Source organism: Lepidochelys kempii, chromosome 7 (assembly GCF_965140285.1).
Source record: "Lepidochelys kempii isolate rLepKem1 chromosome 7, rLepKem1.hap1, whole genome shotgun sequence".
In the NCBI taxonomy this organism is placed as follows: Eukaryota; Metazoa; Chordata; order Testudines; family Cheloniidae; genus Lepidochelys; species Lepidochelys kempii.
Genome location: NC_136386.1, coordinates 24450449 through 24473703, shown reverse-complemented (window position 1 = coordinate 24473703; position 23255 = coordinate 24450449). Strand labels below are relative to the sequence as shown.

The 23255-nt window shown below is 45.6% G+C and overlaps 1 protein-coding gene across 2 annotated transcripts in view; it reads left to right on the top strand.

The window, feature by feature from the left end:
- Positions 1–1140: 1140 nt before the first annotated feature.
- Positions 1141–23255, top strand: part of NCKIPSD (NCK interacting protein with SH3 domain) — a 98771-nt gene continuing 76656 nt past the window's right edge. For both annotated transcript variants that reach the window (XM_073351429.1, XM_073351428.1), the window contains exon 1: positions 1141–1385. In XM_073351429.1, the coding sequence (XP_073207530.1) occupies positions 1215–1385 (171 nt within the window). In that variant the 5' untranslated portion in view covers positions 1141–1214. The remainder of the gene's footprint in view (positions 1386–23255) is intronic.

The window sequence follows — 23255 nt, the reverse complement described above, 5'->3', positions numbered from 1 at the left end:
GTATTATTCCCTATCTCATGCCGTATACATCCTAATATTTGTCCCCAACCGTGGAGGATGATCTAACTTATAGTAACTTAGTGGGCGTCCAATGGGGTGTTCTGCATTCCAAAATAGCCAGAGTACAAAGTGCTGTGGCCTCACTCTTCCTACCCCTCCCACCTTCGCCCATACCCTAAGGGTGGCAAGGTGCTGGGGGAGCATAGGGCAACATATGTCAGACCTATGCTACTCCTGCACCATGTAGTTCCCCCAGGGGCTCTCACGGCCCGTTTACACTGCCGGAGCAGCATAAAGGAGGTGGAATCCATTCCAATTTTTATTTTATAAAACTCATGTCCACATTCCAGAATCATGGCTCTACAACACCCTGTAGTGACTGGGGTCCATGGAGCTGGGGTGAGGAGGGCACCAGGGGAATGGTGGCTTGACACTGGAGGCAGGGAGGGGGGCAATCAGTGAGAGTGATTCAGTGTGGGGATATCCTCAGATGAAAGGCAATGGTAGCCAGTGGCCACACAGCAAAGGGTTTATATGCTGCGAGGGGGTGATGGGGTGGCAGAGGTATTATGTGACTTGGGGGAGGAGATGGGAGTGATGTGGCATGGGAAGAATGGCATATGCCTGGCGTGGGGGCAGAAAACAGTAATGACCTGGCTGTATCAGAGGGGAAGCCGTGTTAGTCTGGATCTGTAAAAGCGGCAAAGAGTCCTGTGGCACCTTATAGACTGACAGACGTATTGGAGCAAAAGCTTTCATGGGTAATACCCACTTCATCGGATGCATGACCTGGTGGAGAAGCTATGTGGAGGGGTGAGGGGATGCCCTTGGGGGCACAGGAGCCAGGTGGGGTGGCGGGTGAGGGGCTGCTCCATGGGGTGGAGGTTGCCGCTGATCCATGGCGGGGGAGCAGGAGCCATGCAGGGGGGGAGGGGATGCCCCAGGCAGGAGCCATGCAGGGTGGCGGAGATACCCCATGCGGGGGGGGGAAGGGATGCCCAGGCAAGAGTCACGCGGGAGCAGCAGACTCGCTAAGCCGGGCCAGCAGGGGGCGCGCACGTCTAACAGAAGGGCAGACCAGGAGGCGGGGCTACGCGGTGACGTCACAGGCATGGATGACGCAGCGCGTTGGTGGGTGGGTGGGTGTGTGTTGACATCGAGAGCCGGCACCTGGGGGCCGCGTTGCGCCGCCGGCCTCCTGCCCGCCCGCCGCCATGTACCGGGCCCTGTACAGCTTCCGCTCCGCCGAGCCCAACTCGCTGCCCCTCGCCGCCGGGGAGACCTTCCTGCTGCTGGAGCGGAGCAACCAGCACTGGTGGCTGGTGACCCGCGCCGGCTCCGGGGAGACGGGCTACGCGCCGGCCTCCTACCTGCAGCGGCTGCAGGTCAGGGCAGCGGGCGAGCGGGGCCCCGGGGCGATGGGCGATGGGGCTCGGTGCGTCGTGGCGGGGGCAGGTGCGCCCTTTCCCCGGGGGAGAGGGACGCGACGGGCTGGGGGGGACGGACACGCTGGGGGGGGGGACGGGCTTTGTGGGGGGGGGACACGCTACGGGCTGTGTGGGGGGACGGGCTGTGTGGGGGACACACGCTACGGGCTGTGGGGGGGGACGGGCTGTGTGGGGGACACACGCTACGGGCTGTGGGGGGCGGACACGGGCTCCGGGCTGTGTGGGGGGGGGGGACCCTCTCCTGCAGTGGCTGCAGACCAGCAGTTGGAGGTACAGGGCTGGGCACTATCCTGGCTGTCCTCCATCTGAGGATGAAGCGTGGCCCTTACCTCTCTGTAGGACAAGGCTTAGCATGAAGAACAGGGAGACTGTACTTCAGAGACTGACTGATCTGACCTTCTGGAGTGCAGGCTTTAGAGGGTACGTCTTCTGGGGAAGGGCTGTGCGCTAGCCTCTTCCCTCAAAAGTTACAAGTCCTGGGGTGCTGTACTAGCAAGGCAGTCCATGCACAGGTCTCGTGTCCCCCAGAGAGGATTTGTTAAATGATAGTCATGAAGTTCTTGGATCAGCTTGTACTGCTCAGGGGAGATGTGACTCCTCCTATCTGCATCAATATAGGATCTTGAGGCTAAGAGCAGGTATGAGGACCACCACCCTGGAGAGTTGGGCTTCTTATGTCTTGCAGAGGTGACACTTTGGACATTTTGGTGCTCAAGGGCCAAGAAGCACTGACCTGGTGATGTGAGCTGTGCACTGAACTTCTGTAGGTCAGGACCAAAGAGAAGAGATATGGGGCTTCACTCTAAGGACACAGGTTATGTGTTGGCCCCTACCTATAATGGTTACTGGTCAGAAGACAAGGGAGTCAGGGGACATCAGTATGGGAGAAGAAGTTAGGTGCTGGTTCCCTATCACCTGCACTCATCAGGGAGCATGAGGAGGAGGAGAAGTAGTACACTGGCGAGACTAGATATATTCTTGGTCTACTTCCAGAAGCTATGAGTGAGTGGATGGTAGGCTGTATGCTGCTTATAACATTTGGAGTTACCAGTGTGGGTTGCTTTTAAATTATGCAGTTATCACAATCTGTATGTTAGAATAGATATGCAGATAATTGTTTTGAGAATGACTATTCACAGCTACTACTGTGTATAAGTGAGAATGTTTAGCAGGAGATCATCAATCACACCCATTCCACTAACGTAGAGAATAATACAGGGGCTAATAACAGGCCTGTCCCAGCACTGATGAGGGGGCTGGGAGAGAAGCCAGAACAACCAATTGTAATGATAGTGGCAGTAATTATAATCAAGTCAGTGACATTCATAATTATAGAAAATGAGAGGACAGACTTCTCCAACCCTAATAGGAGTCAGAGTAATGAGGGCTCATGCAGTAATCGCAACAGCAAGGATAACCCATACATTTTTGTTGGTGTTGTAGAAGATAAAACTGTATGCCCTCTTTTACGGTGTGACAGCATGTTTTAATGGAGGGTTCCTGGGCAAAACATGGATCTTGCAATACACTTGTTATATGTATAGTTTGGGTCAAGTGTTTTATCCTCCTAATCCCAGGGGTTTGAAATGATGCCTACAATATATCTAAATTGCATACACCAAATAAGTCTGTATAGAAATACGCACGTGTTGCAGGTACATTTTTGGTGTCCCTGAGAAAATACAGCCCAGAATGTCAATAGAAACCAATTTATTCTAATATGCTGGTGTATACATCTCTAGTCTTGTGATTAAAATAGTAAATTTGTTTCTAAATAATTTCAGTGACTTGGAGATACGTTCTCTAATTAGATTTCACCAATCCAATAACAGATGTGAACTCCTGAAGCACTAGAACCGTCTTATCGTGGAGTCACAGACAGTCCCATTGGGCACTCCAGTCTGTCTTGCCACTCAGGCAAGCTGGACTTAGTGATAGATGGTTTCCATACCCCAAAGGTCACAAAAGATTCAGGTTGTTTCCGGTCCCAAGAGATCAGTCACTTACCCTCGGTCAGTTTGTACCTCAGATCTCACACCAAAGACAACACTTGTAGCCAATCCTATAGTAAACTAAGGATTTATTAACCAGGGAAAAGAAATTAGTTATTTACTGGTTAAAGCAGGAAAACCTATATACACAAATTAGTTACGGTCTGTGGTTTTAAAAGATGACAGAGTTGTTGTCACTTGTCAACACTGAATGTCTTAGGGCTAACCCAGGTTGACCTAGGACCTCTCTGCCTCTGTTTCATAGCTCCAGCCCTGTAAGGGTCAAACAGCAAATGAGAAAGAGAACGAGAACATCTTCTTATGTCCCTGTTTTTATCCCCTTCTTCCAGCATTCAAGCTGATGGGACGGGCTCCTGCACGTAGCACCTTCATGGGTTTCAGAGGGACATTAACCAAGTCTTTATATCCTGATGTTCCACAGTGGCCCATTTAGTTTTGATGGTCCTTCTTGATGTGCAGTAGGCCATTCCCCACAGGTTCAGAGCAAGCATTTTTACAATTGTAAAGCAAAACTTACATATCCCCTTATAGCATGGGATAGAGACATTATGAGTGAAATTAATGCATGCAGCAACTTACAAGCATTCCATAGAGTCTAAACACATTCTTATAAGTCTAACACCTATCTTGAACTATACTAACATACAGGTGAGCTGGTCTGGTTTCCAGCTATGAATTTGTCAGTGCTCAGCTGATGCCTACAGCCTTGGCAAGAGCTGGCACCCGGTCTGCCAGTGTCACACTAAGATTAGACCTTTGCCCTTGAATAAGGATCCTATCCTGCAACCCTTATCCATGACAATGGTCAGACTTCAATGAGATTACTTGTGTGTAAGAATTGGGTGCTAAGATATTTCACAGCAGTTACAAAGCAGAAAATCTACTTAAAACAATATATATTTAAAAATCCTCTATGGACCTGCTCCAACCTACCTCTTATGCCATTTCTTTCTGCAGTCTCTTGCTTCATCTGCTCATGTAGTTCCTTTTTGTCCTTTCTGCCTTTCTGTTTTGCTTTTAACTCTGTAAAGTATTTTCAGGCTGCAGGCATGAAGGATGCTTCAGAATGGTTGTATTGATAGTATAATAACTTAATATTAAAATGAATATGAAAGCAAGGTTATGACAAGCCATGAAAATGGCTTCTGGTACTTCATATTTGTTCTCCTTTAGTTCAAACCCGACTTTCCTAACTGCTATTTCAACCTTTTACCAGGAAATAGCATGGGGCTTTTTCTGCCACCTCTGTATTTGTCAATAAAGGTTCTGGAGCCAGACCTTGACTGGTGATCACGCTGATGATGCATGAGGCAGAATAAAATTCAAATGGCTGCTCTGTGGTTACAACAATGCTTAGTTGTGTTGACTGCCTCTCCTTCCATGATTTCAGAGTGCTTTCAGGTCAACTTTTCAGAGCTGTCACAAGCAAATTTTGACTTTAATCAGTAAACCAAGTAGAACTGACATGGAAAAAACTTTCTTTGACTGAAGCTTGGCTTTAAACAGTTCACTGGACTCTCTGAGACAAGAATGCAAACAAGTCACACCACATCTCTATTTAATAAGTTTGCTAATTAATGACAAGATGCCGAGAGGTAATTAATGTCACCATGATCACTGCAAGAATAATGAAGCTAACGATTAGTGACAGTGTGTACTGAGTAGGGAAAGAGAGCATGTCGCCAATGGAAGGAGTCACCATTGCAAACATAAGTCAGCAGATTCACTAATAGTGCAGTCAGGTTGTTGGTAAGCAGTACATGTCACGACAATCACAGTCAAAAGAAGTAAACATCTCATACTGCTAATGCTTCCCAGAAGAATCTTACTCACAACAAGGAAATTAAAATAATGTCAAAGGAGAACCTTTGCGGAGAGCAGGTGAGTTTTCCTTGGCACTGTCCGTACCAGGAGAATTACCTTTCTTTTTAAGTCATTTCTTATTTTCAGGCTCCTCCCTCATTTATAACACAGGTGGAAAATTCATACCTTAACTTCTTCAGGAAGAAGATGCAGTCCATATTAAAAACAACTCTTCTTCTTAACATATTCTTCATAAGCTGCCAGAGAGTACTGAAGTGGAAGTTTCTAGTTTGTTGGTGTCCTCTACTTACAAAAGTGCTGACATTTTCTACTTTAATCCCAATAATTTAAACGGTATTGCCATGAAATAGGGAGACTCAAATGTAGTAGCAAACTTCTTTTTAGAGACATCTGATGCCTTCAGAAAATAGGTTGTGGGCTAAGCGAAGGGAAGAATGCATGGTGCCTGGTGTGATTTGAGGGTTACAACCGACTGCAGTTAATGGCAGATTGGTTAAAAAACATTTAATTGCTGTTGATATTTCTATAAGTTTTTCACTGTTGTAGTTCTATGTTGGCTATATTATGGATTGGTAAAGAGTATTTCAATCGTTCGGGGGGTAAATACTAGTGATAGGTTCCCAAAAAATAAACAAGGTCTTTTCTACACTTGAAAAGTTTTACTGGCGTACCTATGTATATAGAACTATACTGGCAAACCATTCTAGCATAGAGGTAGCTTATACTGGCATAAACGTGTTTCTGTTGGCACAGTTTACACCAGTTCTCCAAGAGACATAAGCTATACTGACAAAGGCACGTTTTTGCCCATATAAACTGCCTCTATGCAAGGGTTTATACTGACATAGCTATTCTGTGTTTTGTTTTGTTTTTTTTAAAAAAAAAAGCATTCCCCTAATCTACATAGCTTTTCCTATATACATTTTTAGGTGTAGATCAGGCCTGAGGGAAAGATAATGGGTCCGCTCCTACTTTTGTGTAAGAACAAGCACAGAATTTGAAGCAGAAGTGGTTGCTTGCTTGAATTTAGACCTTCTATGTGAAGCCTTGGCTGAGCTCTAAATTGCAAATAGAGATTTCACAATGGTGCTGGCAGACTCTGAAATAGCTTTGTAGTTTGTTACAGTTTTGCTTGCTAACATTGCTAACAGGTGCTGCTGATAAAAAAAAGTGAGAATCTGTACTTGACACTGAGCCGTCCAGTAACGGCACATAAGATAATTGCCTTGAGTTATTGACATAGCAGAGACAAATGCTGCTAATAGCTAATTCCAGGCAGATGCTCTCTTACTGAAATCATCAACACAAAAGCTTCGTATCTTCTGATTAAATGGGAAGGAGCCAGTTAGCAGGAGGTTTAGTTTTCGTCACAAACTGCGTGGGTGACACTTAAGTGGTTTCTGAGCAGCAGAAGAATATGGAGATTAAATTGGAGCTGGCTTTTCAGTCGGAGACAGTCATTCTTTACAGAAGATCAGACTTTTGAAGTCTTATATGAAGTAGTAAAAAATTCAATTTAAAAAGCTTCCTTTGGAGCAGAGGTTTTATTCTCTGTATCAGGGAAGAGATTGGCTGCTGAATAGGGGAGAAGGCTAAGTGTAATGAATAACAAGGGTCCTTTCACTGGGTTAAAGAGCCCATATGTTATCATCATAATGGTGAGATGTGTAATTACTTAATGGGAATCTGGAACTGTTCCAAGTTCCAGCTTCCAGCCTGTGAAGGCTTGGATTGAACCACCACAGCACTAGAAGACTGCTTACTCTCCAGCAGAGAGGACGATGGAGTCCACACTAGCAGCATCTAGACTGCAAGGCCAGAAAAGGCCACTTGGTACATGGAATCTGACCCACTGCAGTTTGCAAGGCTAACTTCTCCTTTCTTGGAGAATAAAGTAGAGAATAGTTACCTAGCCCTAGTGGCCAGAGATCCAAGCCTCAGGTTTCCAACACCTAGCTTTCTGGCAGGGTCACCTCAGCCCTTTATCCTTCCTAGCACAGAAAAATATGGGTTCCATGCAGCTTACAGAATATGGGGGAGACTTAAAGAGGAGACTTTAAAAAGTAGGATTCTGTCTGCTTTGTGTCAACTTTAATGATTTCCTGCTGATTTACATAAGAGTTAGGGTTTGCCCTTATGTTCTTAACTAACACTTTCCCTCCCATATTCCACTATTGTGCTTGTTGCTGTGTGCTAGTTGATTGCTGCCTGCCACCCCAGAGTTGGCTTCATGTCAACAGTGCTGTATTCGTGTAGACTGCAAAGCATTTTATCTAATCTCTTCTAATATCACTGCAATCGGGGCGCCTCCACTACCCAACTACTGACTCTAAAAATGTTTCCCTAATATGTCACCTGAACTCTTTCTCCTTTAGTTTCTGGTCATTCCTTTTTGTCCTGTTGTCTCTGAAACTGAATAATTTCTATCCTTCCTCTTAAGGTTACCGTGAAGGTATTTATAAGCTGTGAAGAACAGAAAATTCCAGTAAGATATGAACTACTAGTGACACTTGGTTAAGGAGGCAAGTGTTGCAATCCCTGAGCCCTGGACTGGTGTATTGTGGCAGTCAGTCTATCACAGGGTTCTCCTAGGATGTTGCTGGCTAAGTGTATGACTCTGAAATGACAAGCCTGTTACAGGGAGGGGCTACTACTTTTTTCTAGAGCAGTGTTTCTCATTGACCGGTCCATGGACTGGCGCCAGTCCCTGAGATCTCTGTGACATAGTTTAGGAAGGCAGCAAGCCGGTCCCTGGTGTCAAAAAGGTTGAGAAACACTGCTCTAGAGGTATCTGGTATTGGGCCCTGCTAGTGTCAAGACACTGGGATTTGATTGACCTCTAGTCTCACCTGGAGTGGCAAATCCTATCCAAGGAGGAGTTATCTCATGAATCGTAGAATATCAGGGTTGAAAGGGACCTCAGGAGGTCATCCAGTCCAACCCCCTACTCAAAGTCGGACCAATCCTCAATTTTTGCCCCAGATCCCTAAATGGCCCCCTCAAGGATTGAACTCACAACCCTGGGTTTAGCAGGCCGGTGCTCAAACTACTGAGCTCTCCCTCCTCCCAATGCCTTTGAAATATTAGATTTGTTGCTGCAGATTTGCAGTGATCGCTTTAGTGGAAGGCATGGAATGAGAACTTTCACACTCTGCTTTTCTAATGTAATCTTACCCATTTGCCACTCGTGCATTGCTCTCACCATGCCCCATCACAACTTTTGTTCTTCCCCATCTTCCCTATTTCCCCCCAATGGCTCCATTTCCCCTTCCTTGTTGCCCTCTCCCCTTTACAGTTCTAACAAGTTCAACCAGCTCCTCTTTCTGTCCCCATCCCAATCTCCCTCTCTCCTCCCACCAACACAAATCCTTATCCCACATCACACCTTCCTCCTCCTCACCATTGGTGACATTTTCCCTGTCACGGAGTGTGGGGGAGTCCAGGCCCTGCACCCCTCTTCCTGGGATTCATTGAGACTCTCAGCCAGCCAGTAAAACAGAAGGTTTATTGGACAACAGGAACACAGTCCAAAACAGAGCTTGTGGGTACACCCAGGACCCCTCAGTCAAGTCCTTCTGGGTGAGCAGGGAGCTTAGACCCCAGCCATGGGGTTCCCTGTGTTCCTCCACCCGGCCCCAAACTGAAACTAAACCCCCCCCAGCAGGCTCCCTTCTGCAGCCTGTCTTCACATTCCTGGGCAGAGGTGTTACCTCCCCCTTCCCCTCCTGGCTCAGGTTACAGGCTCTCAGGTCTCCAATCCCCAGGGCACGTTCCCAGGTCAACACTCCCCCCTCCCTGCTGCGTCACATCGTCACATGCCCCAACCTGGCCCTTTCTCCATCTCCTCTTCTGTACCTTCCACACCCAGCCCCACCCCTCTTATGTTGCTGTTCCTGACCTCATGCCAATCCTTCTCCCTTACTCTTTCTGGAATGCTCACTCCCTCTCTTGAAACCATAGCCATCTATGACTGATTCGTATCTCGCTACCTCTAGTTCCTGGCTCTGACATCTAGATCTCTTTGTCTGACACTGCTTCTTCAGCTGTCCTCTCTTATAGAGGCCTCTCTTCCTCTAATGCTCCCTCCCTTGTGTCAGACCGTGGTGGGGATGTTAGGTTTCTCCTCTCCCTCTCTCTTCCCCCTTCTAATGAGAGAGAGCAGGAACAGCACTGCACCTGACTTTGTCTCTCCTCTCCCCCTCCATGTCACTGTCATCCCCTGTTTGCCCAATTCCTCCCCATGACCTACCTCTCTGATTTCAATTCCTGGCTCTCACTCTTCCTCTCCTCACAATCTCCCACATACATCCTTGGGGATTTTAATTTCCCTGTTGCTGACCCATCCAACGCCCTAGCTTCACGTTTCCACATCCTCACCTCTTCCTTCAACCTGCTTCCCTAGATCAACTGTCCCACTCACCAGAACGGCCGCTCACTTGATTGGTCTTTGCCAGGGCCATCCTTACCCATACGCAAAGTATGCAGCTGCGTAGGGCACGAGGAAATTTGGGGTACCAGATTTTGTGGTGCCCTGCGCAGCTGCATGCTGCTCCAGCCCCTGCTGGTCCAGCTCTTCCCCAGGGCCCCTTCCCCGCCCCCGCTCCCCTGAGTTCTGCAGCAGGGCTTGGGCTGCATCACTGGGGGTGGGAAGTGCAGCAACCCGGCCTCAGCCGCGCTGCAGGTGAGCGCTGGGGAGGTTCCCCCTTACTCCCCAAGCCAGACCCACTCCCTCCCCTGTGGAGGCCTGGGGCCACCCTCCTGCTTCTCTCCCCCCCCCCCACAGAGGTCTTGGGCCCCCCCCCGGAGGGGGGCTGTGTAGGGCCCCAGAATTGCTAGGGACGGCTCTGATCTTTGCTAAGCACTGCTTTTTCTATCTCTCTGCTACCCTATTCCCCCTGTCCAGCTCGCTCCTGGTCTCTTTCAGCATCGGCCATCAGCATCTCCTGCATGCCCTCTCTGTGACTTCCATTCCATCAGCACTGATGACTTCTCATATGCTTTCATCCCTCTCTTTCCTGCCGTCTCTTCCTTGCTTCCGTTGATGTGGTTGTTGATTCTCTCCATGCTTTACTTGCCACCATCCTTGACTCTGTTGTCCCTCTACCTCATTACAAGGTTTGTCCTGCCAACCTCCAGCCCTGGTCATCCCCAGCATCCACTTCTGCCACTCCTGCTTTTGGGCTGCTGAGACAGTTTCTGCCAGAAGTGATCACCAGATTGACTTCCTCCCTTACAAATTAGTTTTCTGCAGCTTCAGTTATGCCACCTTCCTTGCTAAGTAGCTTTACTTTTCAGCTTAATTGAATCTCATGCTCTCAACTGCCACCTTTGACCTACTTTCTCAAACCTTCTTGTCCTCTTGACTCCAGTTCTCGCTCCACATAGGATCTCTGATGGCTTTTTTAAGACATGCTGTTTTGTCAATTTTATAAGTCTCTCGGTTTGCCTTCCTTTCCTTTCCTACAACTGTTGCCTCTTTTTCCCCTGTGACAGATGCAGAAGTTTCTCATATTCTGTAACCTTGCTGTTGCCCCAGTGATCCCATTCGATCTCTTGATCACCTTCACACCCACTATCATCACCTCCCTTACTCTTTGCCTTGACCTCTCACTCTCCCCTGGTTCTTTCCCCTCAGTACAAACAAGCATTAGTCTTTCCCATCTTAAAAAACCAACCTGTCCCCATTTGCCTCTCCAGATACTACCCCATCTCCCTTCTCTCTTTCATCTCAAAGCTTGGTGCACACACTGTTTATGATTGCTCTGTGGAGTCTGTCTCCCCCAAATTCTATCCTGAACTCTCTCCAGTATGGCTTCTGCCTCTGGCACACCACTGAAACTGCTCTTGCCAAAGTCTCTATGACTTTTTCAGAGCTGGCTCTCAGAATCACTACCCCATCCTCATCCTTCCTGACCTGTTAACTGTCTTTGACACAGATGACCTGCTCTTCGTGCTGGCATTCTGTAACTGTCTTCTCCTGGTTCTGTTGTCTCTTTAATTGATCCTTCAGTGGAGGAGCCTCCTCATGGGAGTTCCATAGGGATCTGCCTTTGGTCCCCTTCTCCCTCCAGCTCTGGCTAATCTCTGCAAACACAAATTCAACTGCAATCTACATGCTGCTTACTCTAGGACAGGGTGGGCAAACTTTTTGGGCTGAGAGCCACATCTGGTTGAGGAAATTGTATGCAGGGCGGGGGTGGGGGTGGGGGTGCGGGAGGGGGTGCGGAGTGCAGGAAAGGGCTCAGGACAAGGGATTGGGGCAGAGGAGAGGTGCGGGCTGTATGAGGGGGCTCAGGGCAGGGGGTTGGGGTGCAGAAGGGGGCTCAGGGCAGGGAGTTGGGTGCAAGAGGGGTGCGGCGGGGCTCAGGGCAGGAGTGCAGGAGGGGTGCGGGGTGCAGCAGGGGGCTCAGGGTAGGGGGTTGGGATGTGGCAGGGGCAGAGGGCAGGGGGTTGGGGTGTATGGGGGTGTGGTAGGGGGCTCAGGGCAGAGAGTTGGGGGGTGGGGTGCAGGAGGAGTTTGGGCTCTGGCCCAGCGCTGCTTACCTAAAGTGGCTCTGGGGTGGCAGCGGCGTAGGCCAGGCCAGGCACCATGACCCTGCATGGCCCCGGGGGGGGCCCCAAAGGGCTCTGCGTGCTGCCCTTGCCACGCCTCCAGGTACCTCCCCCGAAGCTCCCCATTGGCCACGGTTCCCCATTCCTGGTCAATGGGAGCTGCGGGGAGTGGTGCCTGGAAGCAAGGGCAATGCACGGAGCCCTCTGCCCCTCCCCCCCAGGGCCGTGGTGCTGGTCGCTTCTGAGAGTGGCACGGGGCCTGCGGCACCACGGGGAGCAATCCTGCGGGCCAGATCAGCGCCCTGAGGGGCCGGATCCAGCCTGCGGGCCATAGTTTGCCCACCCCTGCTCTATTGTCTACCTCTGTACACCAGACCTATCTCCTGCTGTCCAAATTAAAATCTTTCTGACATCTCCTTGTGGATGGGTAGCCACCGGTTGAAGCTCAAAGGCTAAAATTCAACTCTTAATCTTCTCCCAAGCCACTTTCTCTTTCTCCGTTCTCAATCACTGTGGATAACACCACCATCCTGCCTGTCAGGCAGGCCCATAACTTGTGCGTCATCTGGACCTCTCTAGGTTTTCACGTCCAAGCTATGTCTAAATATTGCCATTTTTTTCTGCATAATATCTCTAAGATTTGGCCTTTCCTGTTCATGCACACAGCTAAAACTCTCATCCAGGCTGTTGTCATTTTGTGTCTTGATTACTGCAACATCCATGTATCTAACCTTGATAAATACAGACAGGCCCAGCTTATACCCATTCAGAATGCTGCTGCAAAGATCATTTTCCTAGTCAGTCACTTTGAGCATGTCACCCCTCTCTTTGCATCTGTCAGGGTTCCCCCCCACACACACACTCTGAATTCTGGGTTACAGATGTGGGGACCCGCATGAAAGACCCCCATAGCTTATATTCTACCAGCTTAGGTTAAAAACTTCCCCAAGGCACAAATTCCTTTCCTTGTCCTTGGACGGTATTGCCGCCACCACCACCTAGTGATTTACATAAAATTTCAGGGAAGGGACACTTGAAATCCCTATCCCCCCAAGCCCCTTCACCCCTTTCTTGGAGAAGCTTGACAATAAAGGGGTCCTGCACTTAGGACGGAAGAACCCAATGCAAAGCTACAGACTAGGGACCGAATGGCTCGGCAGCAGTTCTGCGGAAAAGGACCTAGGGGTGACAGTGGACAAGAAGCTGGATATGAGTCAGCAGTGTGCCCTTGTTGCCAAGAAGGCCAATGGCATTTTGGGATGTATAAGTAGGGGCATAGCGAGCAGATCGAGGGACGTGATCGTCCCCCTCTATTCGACATTGGTGAGGCCTCATCTGGAGTACTGTGTCCAGTTTTGGGCCCCACACTACAAGAAGGATGTGGAAAAATTGGAAAGAGTCCAGAGGAGGGCAACAAAATTGATTAAGGTGCTGAAGCACATGAGTTATGAGGAGAGGCTGAGGGAACTGGGATTGTTTAGTCTGCAGAAGAGAAGAATGAGGGGGGATTTGATCGTTGCTTTCAGCTACCTGAGAGGTGGTTCCAGAGAGGATGGTTCTAGACTATTCTCAGTGGTAGATGAGGACAGGACAAGGAGTAATGGTCTCAAGTTGCATTGGGGGAGGTTTAGTTTGGATATTAGGAAAAACTTTTTCACTAGGAGGGTGGTGAAACACTGGAATGCGTTGGTAGAATCTCCTTCCTTAGAAGTTTTTAAGGTCAGGCTTGACAAAGCCCTGGCTGGGATGATTTAATTGGGGATTGGTCCTGCTTTGAGCAGGGGGTTGGACTAGATGACCTTCTGAGGTCCCTTCCAACCCTGATATTCTATGATTCTAATAATATACAAACAAACTGGTTAGCAATGTGAGCACAGACCAGACCCTTTGTCTTCAGGACACTGAAAATCAATCAGGTTCTTAAAAGAAGAACTTTATTTATAAAGAAAGTAAAAATTACACCTGCAAAATCAGGATGGAAGGTAACTTTACAGGGTAAATAAAAAGTTTTAAAACACAGAAGATTCCCCTCTGGTTCAGCTTTAGTTACAAAAACAGGAATAAAACTACCTTTGTAGCTTAGGAAAAGTCACAAGCTAAAACAAAAGATAACCTAATGCATTTCCTTGCCTTACTTATAATTTCTGTGATTTTTTTAGATGGAATATTCCAGGTATATTTTCAGGAGATGTTGTACATGCTTGGCTTCTCTCTCTGTCCGGAGAGGAGCAACAAAGAGAGCCACAAGCAAAACCTTTCCCTCCAGATTTGAAAGTATCTTCTTTCCTCGTTGGTCCTTCTGGTCAGGTGCCAACTAGGTTATTTGACCTACTTAACCCTTACAGGTAGGGCAATTCAGTACAGCTGCCAAGGAGGGATTTTATGCTACCCTTCTCTCCATATTTATGACAGCATCCCTCCATTGGCTCCCCCCTTTTCAATTGCATCCAACTTAAGCTACTTGTCTGCATTTTCAAGGCTCTTCATGGCCTATTCCCCACCCTACTTGTCATCTCTGTCGCTAGTGAGATGTTGATTCCTGCTGCTGATCGGCCTAGGATGCCAGCCTCCACTTGCCTCTTGTTACGTTTTCAAACAAGCATCTCCCATGCTTCCCCTCATGCGTGGGAGGCGCCTCCCCATAAACATCTTCCCAACATGGTGGAAAAGAGTTTGGAGGGGGGGAGCACAGAGCTCCTGGCATGAAGGAGGAGTTGGGAGGTGTTTCAGGGAACCCAGGAAATAGAAGGGGGTGGGAGGGTGACCCACGGTGGGGTAGTGGGGAGGAATGCAAGGAGCTCTTAGCGTGTGCAGCCTACTGAAGCAACCAAGTGTGCAACCCTCTAGTTTTATACTGATGCACACTATTTGGGGCAGGGACTGTCTTGTTCTGTTTTTGTATAGTGCTTAGCCCAATGGGGTCCTTGTCCATATTTTGGGCTCCTAGGCACTTCAGTAATAGAGGTGGTAATAAATGAAATTGACAGGCCTAAATGGATATAAAACACCAACAGTGCAAGGGTAGACTTAGTTTTTCCTTTGGCTTTTGGAGGCCCTCTTGGCCAGAGAGATGTCTTTCTTTCATGCTCTCTTCAACTTAAGGATATGCCTTTTTGTTGCTCTGGGACTTCGTTTTTCCTTGTAAAAAGGAGTTGACTCTGATTGGGGAAAATTACCGTTGTGATGTTATGGCTACATTGGGAATAATTGACCTTCCCCCTGCACAGGACACAAGTTCCTGGCAGTGAAAGAAGGTTCCACTGTTGCATGGCTTCCTCCTGTGAGAAGGAAAAAGTCACTTTACTTCACTAGTTTAACTTTCTGTTACGGTAATTATTAGAGAAGACAAGTCAAGCTTGGAGCAGCACTTCCTGTTTGCAGCTGCTATGCCTCACTTTGATCTCTACCTTTATCAGAGCTTCTGAGGCCCAGCTTGGCTTTCGCATCATTTATGAAGTCTTTTACTCAGGGCTAAGAATTGAGAAGCTTCTCTCTACTCCCAGAGCTGCTTGCTTAGAAAGGGCTTCCTTTTTCTGATCTTCAGCCGGGTGCTTAAACTACAATTTAGCCTTGCCTCTGTGGCTCAGTCTCTACACTGTCCCAGTCCCTAATCCACTATTAAAAATAACTGACGATAATACTGCATTATGTATAATGAGGAGATAATGTCAGTCTTATAAAACTCTGGTCTCCTGTTGCTGCATTGGAATTTATCAAGGATAAGTGGCAGGTTGATGTGGAGACATTTCTGTCTAAAGTGGGAGATGTCCTGTAACAAATAAGCTGCTGCTCAGCTATATTGAGGGAATAAAAAATAGCATGGAAAATATTACACTAGCATTGTCAAAATCATTTGAGCCCTCCCTAACTTGGATACTGCATTTGGTTTGGGTCTCCCCTTCTCTGAAAAGCAGGAAATATAGAAGGTCTAGAGAAGGACAACAAAAGTAGGATACGGGGTGGAACAATGTTTCCGTTTGTGAGGGAGTGAAAGTATGGACTGCCTAATTTGGAAAGGTGATACAGCCAAGAGAGCTAAAATGTTTAAGGTGTGTCTCGGGCTGCTATTTACCCTGTCCCTTTATACCAGAATAAACAGGCACATGATTAAATTAAAATTCTACTTCATGCAGTCTGTGTGTAAGCAATCTGTGAAATTCACTCTTGGAGCAGAGTGTTGAGCCAGTATTTTAGTGATACTCAGAAAAGGACTGGCTATTTATATGCATAGGAGTAACAGTGTTAATTATTTTACCCAGGTTGCTTTAGGGTGTGAACTTGAGGTAATTCCTTGAAACTCGTCATTGCTTTTTATTAATTTGTATTGCAGGATTGGAACCCTATTGTACTGGGTGAGGTAACAATGCAAAATAAGGCAGGTCCTGTCCCAAAGAACTTCTTATCTCAATCAGTTGTTTTCAGCCTCTTTTTGATGTACAAATCCCTAAAAATTTTCAAATGGAGGTCCGGACCCCTATGCAAATTCAATCTGTGGTCCATGAACCCCTACCATAGAAATCTTAGACTGAAAACTGACTGAACAGAATTCAACGATAAATGTTGCACGTGCTTGGCACGGCATTTGATGCAGCATGAGAGGGTGCTAAACTGTGGGCTACTAAGGTAATGACAACACTTCTGGGTTTTGACATTGGGTGGGGTATTCACATACTTTTGATTGATCAGAAAAACGGAATGCCTTTTCTGGGATCTGAAACTTTATTTTCATAGTCACCTCTTGCGGGCCCTTCACACAGTGTGCGGACCACAGGTTGAAAACCACTGATCTAAATAGTGAAGTCATGTCAGGTGGCAAGATAATTGAGATGGAGGAGAAAGACAAGAGTGACAGCAATACGAACTCAAAGTTGCATATATCGTAAAGTGCAGTGTTGCACAATTGAGGAACAGCTCTATTAGATTTTAACTCTTTATGAGGGAGCAAGTACTGGTCTTTAACTGGGGTCATGGGAGTAGAAGCATTCGTGGATAAGATCTGCCTAATAAAGGCTCTCCACACTAGCTAATAGATGAAATTCTGGTCCTCTTTAAGTCTATGTGAATTTTGACATTGACTTCAGTGAGTACAGGGCTTCATCCTGTAGAAATAGTGTTACCTTGTAAGAAGCAGAACTTGTTCTTGAACAGGGCAGATAAATGTATATACAGGTGCAATCTGTAATTATGTAAATCTCTTAAATTTCTGTGGAACTTGATATCTTTTTCTGTCTGCTTCTGTTGTGGCAGAGCTTCTAACAGGCGAGAGAGCCTAATCAGGGCATTCACATAGTCCCGAATAAGCACTTAGGCTAAGAATAAAGTTTTATTTTAGAGACTAAGCAGCGGGTAGTGATTTACAGCTGAGCCTGCACTTCTAAGCACTCTCAAGAAACTGAAATAAAAGAGCCTTTTTCTTCAGGCAGTCAGAATAGCTGAGATGATATGTCAGGGCCCGCTAATGCCTTGAGATGAAATTTTATTTGAAACTAAATTACTCAGTCAAGGGAATTATGGCCCTTTCTGATTACGGTAGCTAAAGACTTCATGTTTTAACCTGAAATTCTAGAATGTTTTGAATGATTAAAGTAGAAATACACTAGTGATCTTTAGCCTTTTTTTGTTTGACTGCTAAGATAGGCTCTCATCACCTGTGGCATATTGATTAAAAATAATTAGGCTTTTTTGAATCCAGTAAAACTTGTCTCCATGCCCTGGATTGCTGCGTGAAAGCTATATTGGTGGCCCAGATGACATACCTGTTACTCCTTAATAGGAGGCATTCATGAACATGCTTAATAAATGTGTACAGTGGTCATAAATGGGTGGCAGGAGGGACCATCAGTGGTCTCAAAGTGATTTCCCAAAAGTGGAGATTTTACATTTAAACCAGTTAAAGCAGTTGCTCTCAACCTTTCCATACTACTGTACCCCTTTCAGGAGTCTGATTTGTCTTGTGTACCCCCAAGTTTTGTCTCACTTAAAAACTACTTGCTTACAAAATGAGACTTAAAAATACAAAAGTGTCACAGCACACTATATTACTTTTTCATTATATCATATAATTATGAAATCTATTGGAATATAAATATTGTACTTACATTTCAGTGTATAGTGTATATAGAGCAGTCATTCTCTGTAAGAAATTTTAGTTTGTACTGACTTCACTAGTGCTTTATATGTAGCCTGTTGTAAAACTAGGCAAATACCTAGATGAGCTGATGTACCCCCTGGAAGACCCCTGCATACTTCCATGGGTATGTGTACCCCTGGTTGGGAACCACTGCGTTAAAGGGTCAAATGCAGCTTTCAGGTGGACACGGCACTTCCATTTACTTGAAATCAATTAATGGTATAAGCATGCATCTTGAGAGCACAACTTCATCCTAAATAGCATGGGTTTGGTTATTGTGTTTGAGGCTGTTAATGGTAAGGGAAGAGAAAGGAGTATGAAGGGAAGATACAAAATGAAGGTTTGGTGTGTGCTGTTCTCCTCAAGGGCTTCAGGAAGCACTTTAGTAGATTGGTTGATATTGAGGATGGAAAGTGTCTCTGGGGTGACTCAGTCAATTTTGCTGCCTCCCCATCACATTCAGTGTCTTGCAGCAGTCAGAGTTTTAGTATTGGTTTTGGAGCACATCCCCAATAATGCCTAGCCTCAGCCTTGAGCCATTTATAACTAGTTCTCATCTAATTGTCCATTCATTGTTTTTGGTTTTTCCGTTTCTGCTGCTAAGTTTGTATTACTACTTCTTGATCTGCGATATTGAGATTTCGGATCTGTTTAATCAAGAGATCAATTAAAGTTACAAAATGCATGCACTATTAAAGAATCTTTCCTACTGTTTATGTCTGAACAAATGATAGACCATTGCTTAATTACAAGGGAAGAGTTGCTGTTTCAGACACACCATCTGTACATTGCTCTTACTAGGTGATGTGTCCCTGGAATGGGCTGTCCGTGGTGGGGAGCAAACACAGATGTCCTTGTTTTGAACATTACCTATTTGCAAGCAAGGTCTTTACTTCTGGTCTGAGGTTACATTGCACGTGGTGTTTGTGAGCAAGTATGCTCTTGTGGTTAAGGTACAGGACTTGGAGTTAGGCTTGTCTTCACAGACTTGGTGCATGACTGTGCAGGTCTCTCAATTTTTCTGTATCTTGGTTACACCTAGCAAAGGACATGCAAGTCAAGAAGAAGTTTCTTAATTACATTAGGAGCAAGAGAAAATGAATACCTACACTTTCCTTCTACTTAGCGGGGAAAGAGCTAATAACTGATGAAGAAGGCTGAGGCGTTTAATGCCTGTTCTGCTTTAGCCTTCACTAAAAAGGTTAATGGTGACCAAATACTCAACACTACTAATATTAATAAGGGGGAAGGAACAGGTTAAAGAATATTTAGATGCGTTAGAGGTATTCAAGTTGGCAAGGCCTGACAAAATTAATCGTAGGCTACTTAAGGAACTAGCTAAAACAGTCTGGGAACCATTGGCAAATCTCTTTCAGAGCTCATGGAAGATGGGTGAGGTCCCAGAGGACTGGAGAAGGGCAAACATACTACCTGCCTTTAAAAAGGGGTCAGTGAGGACTCGGGGGATTATAGACTACCCAACCTGTCTTCGGTGCCTGAAAAGATACTGGAACAATTTATTAAACAATGTTGAGGATAATAGGGTTATAAGGAATAGGCAGCATGGATTTGTCAAGAGCAAATCATGTCAAACCAACTTAATTTCCTTTATTGACAGGATTACTGGCCTAGTTTGTTTGTTTTTGTTTTGGGGGGGAAGAGTAGACATGATAGATCTTGATTTTTAGTAAGGTTTTAGACAGTCTCACATGACATTCTTGTAAGCAAACTAGGGAAATGTGGTCTAAATGAAATTACTATGAGGTGTATGTACAACTGGTTGAAAGACCATACTCAAAGCATAGTAATCAATAGTTTGCTGTCAAAGTGGAAAGGCGTATCTAGTGGGGTACCACAGGGGTCAGCCCTGGATCTGGTAGTGTTCAGTATTCTCATTAATGACTTGGAGAATCCACATAATACTAGATAAATTGTTCCAATAGTTAATCACCCTCACTGCTAAAAATTTACACCTTTCTTTTTTTTTCTAGTCAGAACTTGTCTTATTTCAACTTCCAGTCTTTGGGTCTTGATATACCTTTGTCTGCTAGACTAAAGACTCCAGTATCAAAATTTTCTTCTCCTTGTGGGTACTTACAATCTGTGATCAAGTCACTCCTTAACCTTCTTTGTAAGATAAATTGATAGTTTCTTGAGCCTTTTACTATAAGACATGTTTACCCATCCTTTAATCATTCATGTCATGTAAATATTGGGATTATGCTTAGTCTGAGTCAGAGGTGGTTGTGTGGGGCTGTCAGTGGGTCTCCACAGGGGCTTCTGGAGTAAGGTGGTGGTGCAACAGCTTACAGTTCAAAGGGACTTTATTGGGAAGGGAGAAAGATGCCACACTTCTTAAAATTCTGTTTGCAACTGACTCATAAAACATAAGATAACCAAGGCTCCAGTCCCAAATACCATATCCTAGTCCCTTGCTAATCTGAGGACATTCCTTGCATGATCCAGGCATATTTATGTGGCCATGGGAAAAATCAAATCCCAGAACATAAAATAAGCTCTTTGTCTGACAGTGAAATTTGGAAAACAGATGAATCTGTCTGTTAACATCATTGTTACTAGAGCTCTGCTTCTGTTCCAAGGAACAGCCTTGCCTTTCTCTTCTCCTCCCTGTACAGTTTAGATGTAAATAAAAATAAACAGAATTTTTAATAACATCTTGGCTTGTTCCCCAGTGAAGGATTTAAACTTCATGTCATTCCAAGCCAAGATTATCTATTCAGTAACTAAGCTGTGGGTCTGGGTACTAGTAAAAGAATCAATTCCACAAGGGGTATTATTAGAAAAAGAAATACAAATAACTTTAATACAGAACCATAGCACTGTACAGTCTTCAAGAAAATTGGACGTCGGAGACAAGATCCTATATAGCCAACGCCATAACCCAAATTTTATGAGTCATAGGCTCTAGTGGAGCTATATGTGCAAAGATTTTAAATTAAATGCATGTGATCTATAGTTGTTCCAAAGGACAGGGCAGGGGGCTTAATCTGAAACCTTTTTTCTTGGCAGCAGGCATTCCAGTTTTGTACTTTATTTCACTACAAGATGCATTTTGAATACAGAATTCTTACTGTTGCAAGAGCCAAGTGTGTCCACTGCCAGCTTGGTGACCGACTGGTACTCAAGCTATAATAGATCTACCCCAGATCAGTGGATTTCATTGTTTTTCATTTGATCTGTTATTTATAGTAGTGTTTGTTGCAAAGTGCCTTGTTGATTCAGATGGGGTAGGAATGCCCTTTCCAGTCGAAAAAAGAAAAGGAGTACTTGTGGCACCTTAGAGACTAACCAGTTTATTTGAGCATGAGCTACCTTTCCAGTCGAGTTTATTTAATTGCTGGGAGAAGAGCAGCCTTCTCTCTGACTGTGTGTTAAATGTTTTGCTGTGGTCTCTGCATACAATGACTCCTCTTTGAACAAATGCAGTAAATATGCTGCACTGCATGGAGGAAGGAAACTGATCTGACAAGGGTGGGTGACAGACTGTAATTCTTCTCGCTGCATGTTGGACTTGTGGTTATTCGTTAAATGTGTGCACATGGATTACTTTGTCATCCCCTTCAGGAGTCAATGAGAATTAACTTCTGAAGGGGAAGGAGTAGCCATTCTCAAGTCTTGGCAAGTGGACAAAGATTACAGTTATGCCATCAGGCAAGGTAGGAAGAATTTTGAAACTAAATGCACCCTCCCCAAGTGCGTGTATTAATGGGGTTCAAGGAGCAGCAGTGCTACAATAGAGAGATGGGCTCAGCATGTTTCCCACTCCCTCCCCTAAACTTGACAGTCAATACAGAAATCTCCATTTGAACCCTTTGCCAAGGTGTTGTCGAGTTTCACTTTGAATTACTTAATTGTAATAGTTTGCATATCTTTGCCCTTGTATATCTGAAGGACCCCAAACCATTTTACAAACACTAATATGTTAAGCCTCACAACTACACCTATAAGGTTTGGTAAATTTTATTTTCATTTCACGGATGGGGAAACTGAGGCAGGTGACATGTAGGTGATTTGCCAAAGACCACCCAGAGAGTTAGTGTTGGAGCAGAGATTAGAACTTGGGTTCCTGACTCCCAGCCCTGTGTTCATCTTTAGCCCACACAGGCTGTGTGTTATAGAAACTTGGTGTAAGTGCTCAGTCCCCTTTTCTGGCTATTCTCTTCCCATATAGGACTGAGGATGAATTCATCTGTCCAGTTGCTGCATCTTTCTTTTGGCTGGGAGCAGGGCTTTCTACGTCTTTGTTGCTCCGTAAATGGGATGATGTAGGAATACCTGACCTTCTAAATCTGCAGCCTACATAATCTCCATTACTGAGAGGAAGTGAGAATCCTAGATCAAGGATGTGAAATGTCTTGCATCTGTCTTGAGGCTTGCCTGGACTCTTCTGAAATGAAGTGCCCCCTTCTCTGTATAGATTGGCCAAGGATTTCCTAATATGGGTGTGAACAGCTTCCTTACCTACCCTTGTGGTCTCCAGTGGAGTAGCTGTGGGGAAAAGGCTTCATGAGACCACAAAGCCCAGCCAGTGGGGTCTTGATGAATAGGACTTTGCAGGAACTCATATAAACCTGAATGTCTTGAAATTTACTTTTAGACCTCTATTTGTCTCAGAGACCTGTATGGGTCAAAATAACATGAAATTTGGTCTGCTCACAATGTTTCCATTATTAAAATGCTAAAATCCAGTGAGGAGACTGGATCCTGTCATGTTTTGGCTCCCATAAGGCTTCTTGAGGAATGTAAGGAAGTCTGTGGGGATGTGAAGCAAGTCGTAGTCCTACATCCTGTTGCTTAATTGGTGTGCTAGTGGATTGCCAGCCTGAGCAACTGGTGCAACAGACAATTGTTCCTGCGGTAGAAAGTCGTCAAACCTGCAGTTTTTCAGTACAGAACTGTTTGACTAGTTGTCAAACCCACCATCTCACTGGATGGAAATGACTTCTTATATGAAACTAGCCCCTTGGGAGGAATCAAAACCATGTTTCTTTTCAGCAAGTTCAGGAGAAGGGGTGCTCTGAAATGCCAGATGTGTTTTAAGAAATTGTTTTTTTTTAAGTGACAGTCCCAGTTTAGATCTGGTGAGACTGGGTTCCTCAGAGATTTTTGAAGATGAATGCAACTTTTTCTCAACTCTTTATTCTAGAGCTCAATCTTTGGACCGTTTTGACTTTGACCACCCCGTATCCTGATTGTGTCCAATCGCATAATAACTGCAAGAGCATTACATTCCAGAGTAGCACAACTTCACTTCTGCTGTTGGTGGCT